Source organism: Platalea leucorodia (genome assembly GCF_965183815.1).
Source record: "Platalea leucorodia genome assembly, chromosome: 8".
Taxonomy (NCBI): domain Eukaryota; kingdom Metazoa; phylum Chordata; class Aves; order Pelecaniformes; family Threskiornithidae; genus Platalea; species Platalea leucorodia.
In genome coordinates, this window is record NC_138830.1 from 41,304,730 (window position 1) to 41,323,639 (window position 18,910).

General features: G+C 39.4%; 1 protein-coding gene across 2 annotated transcripts; it reads left to right on the forward strand.

Annotated features, from left to right (window-relative positions):
* The first annotated feature begins 2,919 nt into the window (after positions 1-2,919).
* Positions 2,920-18,249, forward strand: BRD7 (bromodomain containing 7). Of its 2 annotated transcripts, XM_082319831.1 has the most exons (18): positions 2,920-3,052; positions 3,481-3,689; positions 4,472-4,601; positions 5,001-5,058; positions 5,681-5,923; positions 6,666-6,810; positions 8,172-8,282; positions 8,628-8,812; positions 9,711-9,834; positions 10,491-10,566; positions 11,500-11,607; positions 12,170-12,302; positions 13,195-13,306; positions 14,511-14,567; positions 15,450-15,561; positions 15,714-15,857; positions 16,930-17,073; positions 18,054-18,249. In XM_082319831.1, the coding sequence occupies exons 1-18, from the start codon at positions 3,004-3,006 to the stop codon at positions 18,116-18,118; spliced, it is 2,205 nt and encodes a 734-aa protein (XP_082175957.1). In that variant the 5' UTR covers positions 2,920-3,003; the 3' UTR covers positions 18,119-18,249. The 2 variants fall into 2 exon arrangements, with proteins under 2 accessions (XP_082175957.1, XP_082175958.1); XM_082319832.1 differs by lacking the exon at positions 5,681-5,923.
* Positions 18,250-18,910: the final 661 nt, after the last annotated feature.

Genomic DNA, 18,910 nt, shown 5'->3' on the forward strand with positions numbered 1-18,910 from the left:
CAGCTGACGTGGAGCTCTTGTTACAAAGCTACATGTAGACCAAGTAACAATAAAACCTGTTAACTTTCCTCAGTGACAAGATAATATTTTGAGGTCCAAAGTAATATTGTCTTTTTCTTTGTAATTAATAGAAGTTTCTCTATTTACATTTCCTCAACCAGAGGGTGTATTTTGCCCAAAAAGCAAATCATGCAGGAAGGATAAATTTACTTCAAAAAGTTGCATAGAAGAAGTGATAATCTTCACCATTAACTCCCAAAACCAAGTTCTTCAAACCAAACAAAAGTTTCTGTAACCTTCAGAAGAAATAGAAGACCTCTCACCTATTTAGTCATGCTATAAGGCTGTCTACACTGGCAGCTCTTCTGCTAAGTCACCAGGCATACATTGTACTGGCAAAGCTTTGACGATCTTGAGTCAACTCCAAAAACCACCGGCTTTCACTTTTACTGGGCAAAAGTATAATTTGTAAACAATGTTTGTCCAAACAAATGCTTGGAAGGACCATCCCTGATCAGGGCTGAGAAGACATAATGTATTGGAAGAGAAGGCAGGGAAAAGACTCATTCAGTTTTCCTCTGGTCCTACAGGTAACAGCAGAGCCAGCGGAGTATGACAGAACACGGGCTCGTTTCTCAGGGAAGTGACAAGAGGCAACAGCAATGCTCTTCAACATTGCTGAGAAATGCAGCATCTTCTCTTTCCAAGCTTGCCCAGGCTGAACTGTGCTTTGAAAGGCTGCAAGAGTATTTTTGAGGGGAAAGAAATACTGATCTTCTAATTCAAAAGGAGAGCTAGAGACAAGGATGGCAAAAACAATGTGTATTCTACGTATGTGTGCCTGTGCTAACAGTTAAGTATCTTTCTCTGATCCAGGGGATGTTATTCAACGAGACACCTAGAAAGGGCAGCTCTCAATGTTAGCAATATCTCACATTACTAGTTTGTGTAAAATTCTCTCAAATTTCATTAAATTCAGGACAAGATTAGTCAGGAAATTTCAGAATAACAATTGAACAAATGGTCTTGCCATATAACATTTAAAAGAAAAAAACTTAGAAAGTCTGCCAGTCCTCGTGTGGGAATAGAGGATATAGCAACTTTTTTTTTCATTCTATAAAACATGTCCTTTAAATATTTACTAGTCTTGTATTTTCTACATGTGGCCACATCCCAAGCAAAAGCCCTCTACCTCTCACTAAAGTATGCTTAAGAACATTCACTGCATATGTAATAAGAGTATTAAAGGATCCAGATGTGAATTAGAAAAACAACTGTGTCTATTATAGCTGAATTTCAAACTACTGGAGTAAGATCAAGCAGGAAAGTTGTGGTTTATTCCAGAGCACCACCCACACAATTCTCTGAGTAGGTTACCAAATGACAATAAATCTAACCAGTAAAATGCAAAAAAAATCTGTCACATCTGATTAAATTCCCGGTGACTGAACGGACAATGGACTTCTCTAACTTCTCAAGCTTTCAAAATAAACTTCGTGTAGATGTACAGCCACACATATCATAAATTTCTAATTAACAACTATTATTTTCTTTGGCTATAAAATATCACATATGATTCAACAAACTTGAGGAATACAGGATTATTGTGTGTGAATAAAAGTAAAGCTTCTCCTTTGAAATAGACACAGTTTATTTTTGCACTCCGAACTTCACAGAAGTGAAATTTCAAGATGCATTACAGAATAGGTGTTAGCAGAAAACAATACCTACAGAGTGTTGTTGGAACAGCAGTGACTGTGGTTTAAGTGATATCAGCAAATACGCTAGTAACTTTGAAAGACTGTATCATCAGTGTTATATTTAAATTTGAAAACCATTTGCCTGCTTTGGGAAGTACTGCCAGACAAGGCAAAGGTGTTAACTTCCACCATTTCTAGGAGGTCCTAATTTCTAAGTTATTTTTAACCTGTAATGGACAATATGCATGTTTCCCTTAAATTTATAACCTGATTACGAAGCATTTGCTTTCAAGACTGGTGAGCAAGTTCAGGCACTCAGTCTGTAAGGCTGAGCCCATCCCAGCCTGCGCAGGACAGGCACAACCATCACTGCTACCCTTTCATCAGTACAGACCTCAGCATACCCCTGCAAACTCTCTACCCTTCCTCGGGCATATACAGCCTCTGCTCCTCTCGCTGGTACAAATTCGGGCACAGGTTCTCAAACTTTCAGGACAAGCAGGCCGCTGGTAGTGGCCTTTATCCCGGACTGAGGGCCTGCCGCAAGCTGGAGCTCTACCCGCCGTGCCCGACCAGCTCACAGCCCCGCACCACAGCCATGAAGCGGGCAACCCTCGCAGGCCCCTTTGTGTCTAGTCGGGTGCAACGTAAACTAGTTTCAGGAAAGCACCCCTTTTGCTAGTATCACACTTGCCCCCTGCACTTACAGCCATGGCAAGGGAGATTCTGCAGCGCAGGCTACTGTAAACACAGGAGCATTTAGGCTGAATCCTGCCAAAGCCACTGAAACACTGCACTGCCCCTGAGACCCAAGGGTGGGCGACAAGAGGGACAGGGCTGCAGGCACAGCCCGCCTCAGGCAGGGAACCAGGGGCATCTCCAAGGGAGCAGGAGGGGCTCACTGGCGGCTGTGTGAGGAGAAAGCGGCCGCGGCGGGCCGTGAGGGGAGGGGGCGCGGGAGGCTGCGAGGGCTCTGGAGAGGCAACGCTGCCCGAGGAACGGGGCTGAGCAAGGCCGGGCGCGGCTGAGGGGGCTGCTCACGACAGAAACCCGCTGAACCTCCCCGCTCACCGGCGCGGAGCGGAGCGCAGCTCCCGCCGCTGGGACGCAGCTGACCCGGCCAAGCCAAACAACCGCCGTCGCCTCTGCGCCTGCGCCGGCTGCAGCGCGGCTCGCCGTACCTCCAGGCCGCCAGGGGGCGCTGCGCGGCCGCGTTCTCCCTCCTCCCGGGTGCGCGCGGTGCCGCTCGTCGGCGGGGCGGTTTCCGCGACAACAGGGCGGCCTACCCGGGCGGGCCGCCGCCATGGGGAAGAAGCACAAGAAGCACAAGTCGGACAAGCACCCCTACGAGGGTGGGTGGGCGGGCGGACGGGCAGGGGGCCGCCGGGGAGGGAGGCCCCAAAGCGGGCGCGGGCCCTCGGCCCTCGCTGCCGCCCGCCCCGCCGCGGGGGCAGCGCGGCCCGGCCGGGCCCGCCCGCCGCCGCGGTTTGAAAACTTGGGGGTGAAGCTGGGGCCGTGTGGGGAAGGGGGGCGGGGAGAGCGGCCTTCGCGCCGCCCGTGAGCCCGGGGCGGGGGGCTGCGGGTTGGCGGCGGGGCCCAGCGGCTGTCTGGGGGAGAAGCAGAAGCGGCTGCAGGGTCTGGGAAGAAAATGAAGTCTGGTGCAGTGACAGCCTTTGGAAGGACGCTGAGGCAGCAGAGAGCTTGTGCCCTGTTATTCAGGCTGAGTATGAGAGTGTGCTTTCTGCGGTACTCACAGGGCTTATTTCTCTGCTGTTTTAAGAATATGTAGAAAAGCCACTGAAGCTGGTGCTGAAAGTTGGAGGAAGTGAAGTTGCTGAGCTCTCTACTGGAAATGCAGGACTTGATTCCAGCCTGTACGAAGACAAATCTGAACATGAAAAACACAAGGACAGAAAAAGGAAAAAGAGAAAGAAAGGAGAAAAACAAGTTCCTGGAGAAGAAAAGGAGAAAAGAAAGAGAAAAGTTAAGGTACGTATTGATGCTAGTGCATTTTAGCAAAAAAAATGCTTCCACTTTCTCTAGTCTTCACATCAAAAGGTGAGCAGAGATGACTGTAATTTGTATCCTTAAATTGGAATACATTCAAACTCAGTATATTAGTTCTGCCGATTCCTTTTCTCCAGGTACACTTATTAGAAAAAGACGAGTGAAGTCATCTGAAATTTCTCATTGTTCAAAAAATATTGGCAAGTGTAAAAGCACAGAAAATTAAAAAGGGGGGGGGGGGGAATTCTGTGTCGTAGTAAACCCATTTATATAAAACAGAAAGAAGGCTTTACAAGTTCTTAATTAAAAAGAAAAAAAAGTTATTTCCCTCTTGGGGTTCTTAATGTGATAAGTAATTTTAACACATTTATTTGAAGCATTATGGGTACCTCTAATTTTAAATTTCCTGACTATTTCTTACTAGTTTTTTTCCTAAAACCTTCAAAAATCATCTTAGGGGCTTCACCGGAGACAGTTCTCTGTGCGGAGAATAGTGCAGAGTCGTTCCTGTCATGTTATAAGTGGCTGTCTGTCACATTTTTAAAAAAAAAAAAAAATTCTGTGATACATGGCATTGTATAGCTGAATTACTTTATTGTCCAGTAGATGGAGACAGTACATAAAGAATACAAGGTTTTTAAAGACTTACAAACTTTTTTTTTTTTAAACTATGGGAGGTTGTTTTGAACAATCCAGAGAGCACTATGTACAGTAATAATTCTAGTTTTGCAGGTTCTCTTAAGTTTTTATAACAATCTTTCTAGGAGGATAAAAAGAAACGAGATCGAGACCATGCAGACAGTGAGGGAGAACAGGAAATGAAATGTCAGACCCCCATCAGATTGGAATTGCCACCTGAGAAACCATTGACGAGTACTTTATCAAAACAGGAAGGTAGGGAAAAAAAAAAAAAAGACATTTCTTTTTCTAATTTCCAGTTTTCTTTAATTGACTCACATTTTATTGTTCGTTGTTTCTATAGCAAGTGACTTGACATTTTTTGCCATCTCAGTGTTTTTCCCCATCTCATACAAAAACTTGAAATTGTGTTACTGTATACTTCTTTTGCAGAATGGTACCCGTGTCAGAGTGAGCAAAACGTTAAGTAAGGCCAATGAGAAAAGTAGATCCCCTATATATGTTGTGGGTCTTGCCACTGTATTCTTTTCATTTATGATGAATTCTCAAGTTGCATCAGTTTTGTTTAGTTGATTTCTAATGTCTTGGAAGTTCAGTACCTCTTGTAGTCAGTTGTGTCTCACACCCTTTCCCCCCCACTTCTTTTTGCTCTAGAGGTGGAGCAGACACCACTTCAGGAAGCTCTGAATCAACTCATGAGACAGCTGCAGAGGTAAATGTCTGTGCTACAGACTTTCAGAGCTATGAATTGAAAATGACATACATTAAGGGAAGAAGCATATAAAAAAACTGAATGACAATATTATTGCTAAATATATTGTTAACAGGACTGTTTTAGGAATTTAAGTGCTAGTTTAAGAATGCTTCTCCTCGGCTTAGGTTTCTTGTAAACACCTCAAGTTTCAAGTTTAAAATACTTCTAAAAAACTTCCAAAAATAGGACAATTTTCCAACAATGTGATGCTTTCTTTTTACGAACTTCTTGTCAGAGAGGCACAAGAGTTTGGAATGAACTTGCCAAAACTTCTTTTACCTTCAGTTCTTCTATTTTTAGCATTATTTACTATAAAAACGAAGTATGCACTTGAAAACTTAAACCATGTTCTCTTACTGTCTTACTAACCAAATGCCTTTTGATTGAAACAATCAGATTTGCAGAATTTGCAGTTCTTTCAAGTAGTCTGTGGTTTAAGATATTCTTTCTTGACTGTAGGAATTAAGAATATCTGTATGTCTTGTACAAGAGTGGTTGAAAGATCTTTCCCTTTACCTGTCTCACCAGATTAAGCTTGAAACTTTGTTTGCAAGTTTTCTCTTAACCTTAAATTTTCCAGACCTTGGCATCAGTTTCAAGAAACTACCAACTGTCAAAAACGGCACGTGTTTGTTTTGGCCACCTTTCCATGCATACAGAAAGAAGCAGCCACTTTGGTTTTGAATCCTGTCTCTCAGTTGGAAGCTATTGTGCAAGTGTTCCACAGGTGTTGCAGAGTATCTGCAGTGTGTGCTTCTGCAGTATGTACAGCAAAATGCTTTTCACGATTCTGTGGCAACTTGGCAACTTGGAGTAGAAACCCGTAAGTCATAAGTAAGCCTCAGGAAAAAGGCCTGAAATGCCAAGGGTTTCACCAGTGTGTGTAGTATCAACACTGGCGTAGGAGGCCAGGCTCATGCTACAGAGTTTAGTGAAAAGCAAAAAAACAGTGGTTCTGGAGGAGAGGTTCTTGCCAGCTTATCAGTTAAGCCTGATCCTAAGGAGAAAATACCAACCAACTGTATTTGATTTTAATGCTGTTAGAAACACCCAGGAATATCAGTCTATGTCAGAGATCACTGAAAGTCTTAGGAAATTTTAATGTAAAAAAAACTACTAACATTACGTAACCTGAAAACGAACATAATCATAAACACACACATTCCATCACGGTTTTTAGCAACAAGATTTCCCTTCTGTTAATTTCAGAGTAAGCGATGAATGACAAGCGTACATTCTTATGACATTTGTTCCCTTTATTTTTCAATGACTTAATTATAATATAAAACCACTTTTTGAAAAGCTAGAACCTTCTTGGGATCACAGGTAGTTATCAAAATGTAGAATTAACTTCTAAAATATGTTTGTAGCACTTTTTTGGTATGTGGGTTTGCATATGGGATCTTTTCAACCTTCAGAAGTGAAAGATTATGCTGACACAAGCTGTTTCTAGCTTTATGTTTTTGATTCCTTTTCAGCTTAGTCCTTTGCTATTTAATTCCAAGCTCAATATGTTCTTTGTTATAAGTTGAAACATAAAAAACTGTCTTTTCATTTCTTAACAGAAAGGATCCAAGTTCTTTCTTTTCATTTCCTGTGACTGACTTTATTGCCCCTGGCTATTCCATGATCATTAAAAACCCAATGGATTTTAGTACCATGAAAGAGAAGATCAAGAACAATGGGTACCAGTCCATAGAAGAATTAAAGGTAATTCTGTAAATTTTATTTTAACTACAGAGATGTATTATGCTCGATTGACTTGAACTCTGGTATTTCATGGAATATGAAGATGCTAAAAGAACCAGTACTTCTGTCTGAAGCAATGTTTCTTGTTGAATTTTTGTGAGCAAATAAGTTCTGGAAGTGAAAGAGAAAACACTTCTGGTTTGTAAATATGCATCACAAAAAGATGTGGATGGTTTCAGGTTTTATGCAGGATTAAATAGAACCTGTCGGTTTGTCCTTCAGTGTGTCATTTTAGATCTTTGCTTAAGAATTAAAATGTTAGCATTTCGGTCAGACTGCTCTCTTTTTGGATGTATGGTCTCTCAAAAAGCAAGGAGTCTGGTGAATTTATTGGCTTTGCCTGTCTGTTACTACCTCATCATTTGCCTCCTGTCACCTCCGTGCTAGCCAGGCTTACCTAGTCATGTAGATCCACAACTAGTGAAGGCAAGATGAGCTCAGTCCTGTTGGCAGCAGCCGTTTAACCCTGTGCTATAGTGTGTCTAGGCGATTCGAGGGCCTGTTCTGAAGGCGCCTAAAGTTTTTGAAAGGTGTGGGGGCTTGGTTTGTTTTTTTTCAGCAGAAATATTCTCTAGTTCTTTACTGGGCTAGATGAGGACCTGAGAATTGTAATTGGTGTTAAATTAACAGTTGAACTTAGGCAGATGTTAGTTAATAGTACTGGTTGTATTTTCTTGCACATTCTTCTTTAGAGCGCCAGACCTTAAGAAGAATATTCCCTGTTGTTTCAGCTGTTTCTGGTTAGTTTTTCATTTTAACTGTTTGTCTTTGTAAATAGCTGAGAAATGTGATAAAACCTGTAGGGACTCTGCAGTGAGTATAGAAGTGGAGTTTCTAGCTCAGTCATTCAAGAAATGAACTTCAAATAAGCATACATTTCTTTTCTTCATTGTAACTGAAACTTTGGCGTATTCCTTATAATGATTTAACTTTGAATGGCTGCTTTTCTGTTTTTAAAGTTAGCTTTGTTCTCTTTTACATTGCTTCACTTTGTTTTTCTCTTGACTGCTGATTGGTCAGGGAAGTGGGTAATTTTAGCTAAGAGGACTTCCATTGAAAATTTAAAAACTACAAACAATACTGAACACTTAAGAATACTTTCAGAATGTTTATTGGGGTGCTATTTTGAGACTTGAATCTAATTTACATACTTATTTCTGTTTAAGTTTTTAATTTAATAGATTTCTTAAATTTGTGAATTAAAAGTGTTCTTTGAAGTTCTTTTTCCCTAAAGCTCAAGACACTGCATTTGCAACAAGGATTTTAATACAGTATACTATAAAATTTTAACTTTAATTCCAAAATTATTCATGTCTGTACAGGATAACTTCAAACTGATGTGTACTAATGCAATGATTTACAACAAACCAGACACCATTTACTACAAAGCTGCAAAAAAACTGCTGCATTCGGGGATGAAGATACTTAGCCAGGTAACAGAAAATACAAAACAAAATATTTAAAAATGTACTTCTTCCTTTTTGACCCCTCTTTCATTCCACTTTTCTTACAGGGATCCCATGAAAATTAATTAAAACTTGCTTAATATTTGTCAAATGCTTGCATATTAATTTAAATAGTACATTGTTTTAAGGCTTATGCTTTAGTACTGCTACCAGATTACTTACTGAAGAAATATTTGCATTTAATATTTCATTTTCTAAATTGCATTTATACTTGCTAGTATAAGAAAGAACTGAAATAGAATCATCCTCTATGGGTAGGTTAGGAAAGGATTCATTGAAGTAGCAAATAAAAGGATTCCGGTGCTTTTTTAGGAGAGAATTCAGAGCCTGAAACAAAGTATAGAATTCATGGCTGACCTGCAGAAGACAAGGAAGCAGAAGGACAAGATGGAACTGCAACAAACTGGGGAAGATGAAAATGGTCCTGGGAAAGACAAAGGAGAACCTGTGGATGGTGATGCCAAAGCATTCAAATCACCTAGCAAAGAACACAAAAAGTGAAGTATTATTTCAATAACAGTTATAGGATACACCCTTTAAATGCTACAGAAACAAGACAACTTTTAGGGACTGGTGGATGTGGGTTTCTCTCTTTCTGGTACTGTATATACACTAGGACTTCTTCATCTCAAGGGAGCAACATTTATGTAAAGTGTTCTGGTATACCAAAAATAAGTGTTTAGAATCTTTTATGATACCATCACTTTTTTATGTAGATAACCCTGTACTGCTCATCCACTCCATTCTTTCGATTATTTTCTATTTTAGTGTCTGTTTCACGTAAGTAGTACTGTTTGGAAAAAGCTTGCAAACATAACCTCTGAAACATTTTGCTACAAAGAACTATATAGCCAACTTCAAGTACATTTTTTATTGTGTAGTAGTTGTATTTGAAACATGTAAATATGTAGCTACAGAACGTATACTTCCTGAAATATCTTTTAATATCTAGAAATACCCCTTTCGGTGTTCCGAAATACCAGTGACTTTATTTTCATGGATTTGAAAATACAAATACTAGAATTCAGAGTAATATTTTATTTTACCAAAAATATCCTTGTTAGTTCTGTGGGAGTGATGACATAAAATCTGGCAACATGCTAAACTAGGACATCAGTATGGCTGAAGTAAGCTAAATGCAGAGACCTTTACAGTTACTAACATAAAAAAGCATTTGTGGATATAAATCATTGTCACATATTTTCCCCAGCTATATTAAATACAGTCATATTAAATGGCTTTTTTTGGTTGTTAGTTGTTTTGTCTACAACACCAGTTTGCAGAGTTGGCAAAAACAATTTCTCCACTGTATCCTTTCGTGATATTTAGCCAATCGGTCTCTGGTAAATCTATCTGTTATAGCTAGCACCTAAGTTGTGTGGGTTTTATTCACAGGAAGGACAAAGATCTACTTGAAGACAAATTACGAAACAATAGCTTGGAAAGGGAACAAGAGCAGATTGATCGTATTGTTAGAGAATCTGGAGGGAAGCTAACAAGACGACTTGCTAACAGCCAGGTAAATCTTTGTGTATTTGGTGACTCCTTTCACTTTTTCATAAACCAGGCTTACTTAGCATCATATGTCAGTTGAAACTCCAGGTATGCTTTTACTACAGTTTACACCATTTTACACATGACTGATCATCTGTGTAACATTTTAAGGTTAAAAGAAAGGCATGTCAGTTGAATGCATGCTGAATTTCATCAGCAGAGCAAGTTCAGCTTAAATTTTCAGAAATTTTAGATAAAGTAGTAGATAAGGATGAATAGTAGGAACCTCAAGAAAATATCTCAAATCTGAGCTGCAAAAAACCCCATAGTTCTGAAACAGCCACATATCTGATCAAAGGCTATTAATGTTACAGGAGAAGGAACCCAGTTTGGTAATACTGGGCCCACTGAATTTTCTACATGAATTACATATTTTATCTCTTAGCCTCTGCAGAAATGTTAATATTTATCATAATTTCTTAATTCCTTGTGCCTATACCAATAATAAAGTTATCTAGTGAAAATAAAGAAGTTAGAGCAGCACTCACTTCTGAGTCTGACTGATCTTTCCAAGTCCCTTTCCGATTCCTACGGATAGGACAGTTTCATTGGATGTTTTTATTAGTTTAAGGACCATGAATTTCAACTAATACGTAAATGAAAAGTCTGATCTTATTTCAGTGTGAATTTGAAAGAAGAAAACCAGATGGTACCACAACTCTGGGCCTTCTTAATCCGGTTGACCTTACTGCAGGAGGTAAGTCGGCACGGTTCAGGTAACAAGCCACTTTCACCTACCTGGTCTGCTGGGTTTTTTTCTGGGGCAGATCAGCAAATGCTGGCCAAGAACCTAATGCTTCTCTACAGTCTGATAAAGATCTGGATTTAAAAAGCTGCGGCTGAGGGAGCACATAGATGGGGTCCAGTTGTGGTGGCCGTGAGGAGCAGCTGGAGGGAGCCCTCAGTGGCTGTTGCTTCTCCTTTTTGCATCAGCTGTTTGTGGGAGCTGCAAGAGAAAGCTTTTGCCATTGGAGAGGAGACTACCTGCCCTATGCTGGGGCTCATGTAATTCCTGGGCTCCCCTTAAGTCTGGTCCAGGTAGAGTGCAGTGTCTGCTGACCCAAAAGGTCACAGATGTTCCAGAATTGGCCACTGGGAGCTGTCTGGTCCCAAATCATTTTGTCATGTCAGTGCCATCTGTGTAGTGCCACTAGCTAAAAGAGTGCAGGTGCTTGGCCATGGGACTGCCAGCTCATTACAGAGCAGAACTGACTAGGTCTAGAACAGACAGAAAGCAAGCTGAAAACTTGACTTCTGCCTTCCCCCTATTTGTGCAGTAGGAAACGTCAGCAAGAATAAATAAAGTGTGGTCTTTCACATTAAGAACCAGATTCTCTTTAATGATGCAGCCTCTGTTAGGGGAGGACATAGGAAGGAGAAAGACTGATAGTGAAAACTTAACATTTAGATTCTATACTTAATTAGTATTACCACTTACTTGGTCTGGATTCATGTTTAAGACTACACACAGTCTTTAGTATGAAGCATTTGGAGAGGAAAACACACTTTGAGAGTTGTACCCTGTTTATTCTGAAGTTTCTGGCTACGAGTATTAAATGAGTTTGGACATCTGCGTATGTCACCTAACTATGGCTTCATTATCTCTGTATTTTGGTATATCCTATTGCAGAACCAGGGTACTGCCCTGTAAAGCTGGGTATGACAGCAGGAAGACTTCAGTCGGGAGTTAATACGTTACAAGGGTTCAAAGAAGATAAAAGAAACAAGGTTACTCCAGGCAAGTGCTAATTTTTTTTTTTTTTTTAAATACAAATCCTCCTCCTTACATAAACAAAATACGTTGATCTCATTACTAGCACACAAATAGTTTGGAACTAAGGTTTTTTAAATGATAAAGCACATTATTGCATGTATCTATCGCACAACTGAACAGCACATCACAAAGTCTAGCTTAATTTACACATACAAAAGGGGAGGCGTATTTAATAAAACAGCCACCTATGTTGAGAAGAGGACCTGTACCAGATAGGTAAAGGTTACTGCCAGCTCTGAAAGAGCATAGTGAGGAGCCTGAGAACCTGTTACCGGCACCAGCCTGCATTTTCGTGTTGTGTTAAGGCATACAGTATTGTTAATAAAACATTTATAAATAAAAATGCATTTGAGGTAGATGTTACTGAAAGAAGTTACAGTGTGAACAGATGGTATGCTGTGAAAGTTCGTTTTCACCATAAGAAATACATTCCTAAAAGTTTCTTTTGGGGGATCGATTTACAACCCCTTTTTGATCCGATATATGCATATCAGAGGTAATAATTAGTACTGTTGTTATTCATTAGTGACATACTTGAATTATGGACCCTATAGTTCCTATGCTCCGACATATGATTCTACATTTGCCAACATAAGCAAAGAAGATTCTGACTTAATCTATTCAACATACGGGGAAGATTCTAATCAAGGATCTTTCAGGTAATCAGCTAACTAGGATGCGTATTACAGCTTTCAGGTACAGAAGCAGGTATGTGCAAGTCTCTGCAGTATGGGCTATGGCTTTGCTGGTGAATGATGTCACTACTGTCTTTATAGCCTACTGGGGTTTGTTTGTTTAAGACACAAATACTTCAGAATGTGCCAGTAAAGTGAAATTAACCAAGATGGAAGGATTTTGATGCTACGGTACATAAGGACATACAGTCTAAAACTGGAGTCTGTTTGTGACTAACTGAAGGACTCGTGTTCAAAGTCAGAAAAATGTTGAGTGGTACAAATGTTTATACAAACTGGATTTTTTTAACACTAATGAACTTAATTACTGCCTTGAGTGTTAATGTCAAATACTGACCAAACTCCTATGGCTGTAGTGGGAGAGCCGAGTCCAGAGATAGCAATTCCCAAGTTCATTCTTAAATAGTGTGTATACTGCTTGATTTTCATATTATGTACTACAGTAAAAATAATCAATTTCCTTGGGTTTATTACTCTTAATTGTAAAAACTTCAGAGTTAAAGTCCTTTTGTTCTATGAGAAACTCAAAGAATACACGTGGTATAAATTCATATGAAATGTGGGAATACTTGAGTACAGCGCAAAAGTTAAGTGCCGGTGCATGTTTGCTTTCAGTTTGATGAAGCTGCCTGAGGCGGTATACTTCTCCTAGTTTTTCAGGTCTTTTTAGGAATCTGAGTGGGTTCCTCAGCTACAAAAGGCGTGGATAATTAAACAAAAGCAAGCCATTTGGATCAAATTCCGTGCTACTTTTTCTGTTTTCTATGCTGTACATGTTGGTTTGACTTTATGTAACTTTTTTCTATTAAATGTTTGGTATGAAAGTAGTTACCTTAACTACCTTTTGATCTTTCAGTATTCATGATTTTTTGATGAAATCACAAGATTATCCTTTCCTAATGGCTGATAGTTTGCTTGATGTTCTAACTAAAGGAGGACATTCTAGAGCTCTCAGAGAACTAGAAACGGTAAGAGTGGATTCGTGAACTGTTTGGTCTTTGTGTTTAGCACACAAGCTATAAAGCTAGAGAAAGATGATGGTGATCCTATTGATGGGCTCCCTTTTAATTGGTAAACTTTGAAAGTGAAGACTGAGCTTTGTCTCTAGTGGATGGATTTTCTGGAGAGGGATTATTCTGTCTGGTTAATTAGTGAAATGTGAAAATTAACAAAATATTGTAGATAGAGACCCACATTCTTTCTCTGTCTACTCTCCCATTAGCACTAGCTCCGGTTACATTTAGTAAGAGAATATCAATAAGCAGTTGTTCAGAAATGAGGTGATAATGGAGGGGGGTTTTGTTTCCATGAAAAGTCATTCATGTTCCTAGCAGCCACTGTTTACGTCAGGAGAACTGGTAACTAGTTTTCCCCTTTACTTGGTGCAGTGCTTTTAAACTCACATATGTGCTATGTAAAAATACTGAACAGCTACTCTTCAAATTCTTAGGAGAATTCAGTACCTGTATATGCCAAACACGACTGGAATCAAAGGGGCTGATTTGATGATCTTAACTTAATTGACAATCCAATAATTAGTTGAGAATCTCCACAAGACAGTTCCTGTTAACTAAACATCTTGATTTGAGTTTCACATTAATGTCAACTATTTATTGAAAATAAAATAACAGATCATAGCCATTTACTAGTGGGTCAGATATTAGCTAAATTAATACTAGAAGTAGTTCATGGATCAAAGATCAACCTTTAGCCCCAGGCTAGTTCAGACCTTTGCTTAGCATTACTAGTTCAGCTCTTTTCTAGTACCCAATAGTGACACTGACTTACAGGGTTCAACCGCTACTGTTGCAAGTATGAAGAGAGATTCACCTGTGTATAGAAACCGAATACGTTTCAGCCTCTGATAATCATCCTTCCTTTTCTTCCTGCCCCCAGTAGGTAATCTCTGATGTGACATCACGGGGGAAAAGCATGTGGACTTTGCAAAGAGCAATAAAATGTGTGCTGTAAAAATGTATTTTAGTAAACATTAATATCTGAAGAAAGCCTCCTAAAACACTGGCTACTTTGTAACTTGGTTTACAGAGAAAACTCATTACGACATTGTTTATTTGCCTCACTTCAAAATTACTGCATTCTGTAAGGTTTTACTCTGAAGTTGAAGAAAAGATTAATTTTAATGCCCTCTTTAAAAATCCTTTCTCTATTCAGCCTTTGGAGGAAGCTGAAGGTCCACATGAAAGAAGTGATGCAATAAAAGATGTAAAGGTAAAATTGTTCTATATCCATTAACTACTCTATCCAACCTGTCTAACCCCACAGTTATAAAACTGCCTACAACTGTAAGGCCTGTTCCGCTACACTGAGACTTTGACAAGCTGGAAATATACACAGTGTGAATCGTGACAACGGCATGCTCTTTTGTAGGCATTTGGAGAGTAAGAATCCCCCAAAAGTTAAGTCTTAAACGAGACTATATGTCAAGAGAGCTGGAAGAACGTGCTTATGTATTATTGTGTTTAATCATGTGTTAGATCTTCTGTTTGGCAGCTGTAGTTGTTTTATTCCTATCTTAATCTGATTTGGTTTAACATGAACTTGTAATATAAGTGTAAAATATCACACAATACATAGCTGTTTTTGAGAAGTTTTCTCAAATACCTTGTGCCCCTATCGGCATACAATGTATCTCTAAAATCATTCCACCCAAACTTTGTTCAATTAGAAAAAGCATAGGGGGAGTTCTGGGGGAAGGGCTGCTCTCCTGAAGCCAGTTCCCTGGTTGGTTTTGAATTTTGGCCTTAGATCTTAGATAAACTCTGCTTTAGGTGAGCTCAAGGAAATTTGGGATGCTGATCTTAAGTTAGTACATCATTTGTGCATGCCTCCAGTGTTTTTGGCAGATGCCATTTTCTATTTGAGTATGAAATGAAATACAATAGTAAACTGAGCAACTGTGGAACAGTAAGTTTCACAGGGCGTCTTTTCAGCTTTCCCTCTATACGTTCACTTTTTTTGCAGAGCAGCCTAATTTTACCTAACTTTGTATTCTGATTTTCCCCAAACAGTTCTCAGTTCTGTTGTTTCAAGGCTGATCTAAATATTATCTAAATTATTACTTGCTGCCTTTTTTTTTTTTTTTTTTTTTAGATTATGGAAATCGATATTGCTGCCAGGTTGGAGTCTGCTAATAACGACAGACTTACAGCACTAAAAGCAGTTACAAACTTTGGCATGCCGATAGAAGAGTTTGATTCTGAGGGTGAGTTTTCTTGGTACCTGCACTTCTGATACGTCTGTAACTGTTTCAGTTTCTCAGTCCCTTCGCATAGTCAGCCTTACCATGTTTTTATATCATAATGCAAGTAAATACACTCTCTTACTAGTTAGGACTTTCTTTTCTTCAATAAACAGAGGCTGAAATCTTCCAGAGGAAACTTGATGAAACAACAAAGCTTCTGAGAGAGCTACAGGATGCTCAAAATGAACGACTAAGTACAAAACCACCCCCTAATATGATTTGTCTTCTGGGTCCGTCTTACAGAGAGATGCACTTGGGTAAATACACTTTTTCTGATCATTCTTGCAGAATTGAACGAGTCCCAAATTGTATCAACTCCAAGAAAGACAAAGGTTTAATAGTTATAGTGCAGCATACATGCCCTGCTGTTAGGCCTAGAAGATTAAATTAATTTTTTTTGGTATGTAAAGCCAGATGAAAGTTTTGAACAGTAATTACAAGTGTTTCTTCTTTATTAATAAATTTCCCTAGAACTGATTGGGAGCTTTCTCTGTGCCATGGGGCAGACGATAGCCAAACGCCTCTAACTCCATGATTTTTACAGTGACTTTGAACAGGGGTTGCTTGAGTGTTAACCAAGTTCTTACTGTAAGGCTAGTTTTATTCCAGGTTTGATCTAGTTATCAGTCTATTTTATTATACCAATTAATACCAATCATTTAAGCAAAGCTGCTTGTTTCACAGCTCAGTCAGTTATACAGCCCGTGTTACCGGCAACCTTCTAAGACAGGACTGTGTGCAGAGGGTGTCCATTTTGCAAGTAAAACTACCTGGTGCAATATCAACTACAGCATCCATGGTCTAAAATAACCACCTCGCTGTGACAAGATAAATTCCCCATTATTGGAGAAATATTACCAAGTTGGTATTATACCAAGTCTAAACCAGAGCAAATATTGCCTTTCTTAAAAAGTTTTAAGTACTTGCAGCTTCCTCCCTGAAGGAAAACCACATTTGTAGCAACCAGGACAGTCTCTCTAGTTCATATACAAAACTGAATGCTGAAAGCCAGGTATTCCTAGCACAACTGCTGTGTTAGCGTGACCCAGGCGACATCAGCTTAACTCTTGAACTTGTGGTGGTTTTTGATGGCAGCAAGCCTTGGTCAGCAGCTATTTCATTCCTCCTATTCTTCTCAGCCATCTCTTTTATACTTCCCAGTATGTCTTGCATGATCGCCCGCAGTACAACAAAACTCTGCTGTTGTAGAAACATTTAACGTCATTCCATTTGTACTTAAGTAATTAAATAGTTTACAGGGTGAAGGGCTCGTGTGAGCAATTTTGTGTCTATATATAGCATATAAATATATCCACTTACCTTTTCCAGCGGAGAGAGTAACCAATAACCTGAAAGAACTTGCACAACAAGTGACTCCAGGTGATATTGTTAGTACGTATGGAATCCGGAAAGCAATGGGAATTTCAGTTCCTTTACCAGATACAGAAGACGGCTGGGTAGATTTGACAGAGGGTGAGTATACAACCACGTAGTGTAGCATCTGTTCAACTACGCCAAAACCACATCTGCAAGTCATTCGACTGGCTGTGGTAGAACTTGCAGTAGCTTCGTTCCAACTGTCAGTTCTTCTCCCCTTGTTAAATTTCTCTTTCTAATGGAAAGTTGCTGCGTTTGGTCTCAGTCCAAAATTAATCTTTTGGCTGTATGGAACTTCGGTTCAGCTACACGAAGTAGTTATTTTACCATTCATCTTATAGCATTGCCAAATATTTTCAAAGCTTGGCAATCCATTCCATTTTAGTTTTTCCATTTAGCGTGAAGTTACACAAGAAGAGTTAAAATTCCTCACTTGCTAAAACAAGGACATCGTGCTTCCTTCTTCTCCAAGCTTTTGGCTGTGCACGCCTTTTGCTGAATTGGGCCAGCTGTAGTGCTTTGTAAGTTGACAGCATCAGTTCAACTCAGCTCATCCAGCCCAAAGTACCTACTGGTTCTGCTGGATTAAGGAGTCAGGTCAGTGGAAGATCTAAGTGCCAGGACCAGATCTCCCCCTTGTGGCACATAAAGGGTGAAAGCACGCCCAGAGGTTGTCTTGGTCCCCAATTTTTAAGGCAGGTAAGAATTTCCGTTCAAGAAACGTAATTCACAGAACCAATTTACTCAATCTGTGCTTTATAAAAAGTTTCAGTTAAGATGTTATTTAATGAAAAGAGCAGGATTACTTCAGGAACTTACTTCTCAAGGAAACTGCTCAGGAAATCTCAACTTCAAAATTATTGAGCATTTTCTTTTTCATAGCACTGTACAAGAGAGCCTGTGTAACAGAACCAACTGAAACATCGTATTTTCTTGGACAGTGATAGAGCATACAGCTAGCTCAGGACTATCTGCACAACTAGCAAGTGGCTTCAGGAGTACTCTATTGTATATGCATTTCTTTCCTTTAGAAGTTATGTATGCTAATTGATGTGGTATCTGTTGTAAACTTTCAGACTTTCAAGAACCTAAAAAGACTCTCACCATCCCTGAGAATGAGTGTGGTCCAGTTACAGTCTGAAGCTTGGGTTAAGTTTACAGCTGTTTGTTTGATTCTGTTTAAGAACCAGATAAACTTCCTTCAGGTGCATTCACCAAGCATGTGTATATTGTGTGTTAAACTACTTTTTGTTTATTAAATTTTGGAACTGATGACATTTGAAATCGAGTGGTTTGTATTAAGAGTTACTTCTGCTACATAAATGCGCTAAATTATTCTTTTTGCATTCCTTACTATTTTAAAGCACCTGTGCAGCACTTAAGTTTTCCTGGACTGATGAGTGTCTGGAAAAGTCAAAGCATAAGTGAAAATCTGCCTATATTTGGTGCAGGGACTCAACCAAAAGTTTCTAAAAGCAACGTATAGACTCTGAATCTGAATCTGGTTGGGGCAAAAAACATTAGTATCTAAACATGCAAGTTTCCCTTTTTAAAGTTAGTGTGAAATTCTTAGGATCATGAGGAAGAGAAGTAAACTTTTTAAATAAAACTGATGTAGCCTGATGAATTAACAAAAAATCAGGTTTGTGAGACTTTGAATGTGGATGAATCTCCTCTTAGAGAAACAACGCCATCTGCTCATAGTATTCTAAAACTGGAGGGCAGGCTCAGAAACATATCGCGACGAGGTGAGACCAACAAACCCACTTGCTGCCAGCAAGTAAAAATACCCCATGAATAGAGTACAGGCAACTCTGAGATGCTCATGTAGACGATCCCTCTTGTTACTTGGAGGCATTACTAAACACTATCTGGATAATGATTTTAGGCTTGCTTATCAGAAAGGAGAGTGTGTTTAGAAAACTCCTAGCCT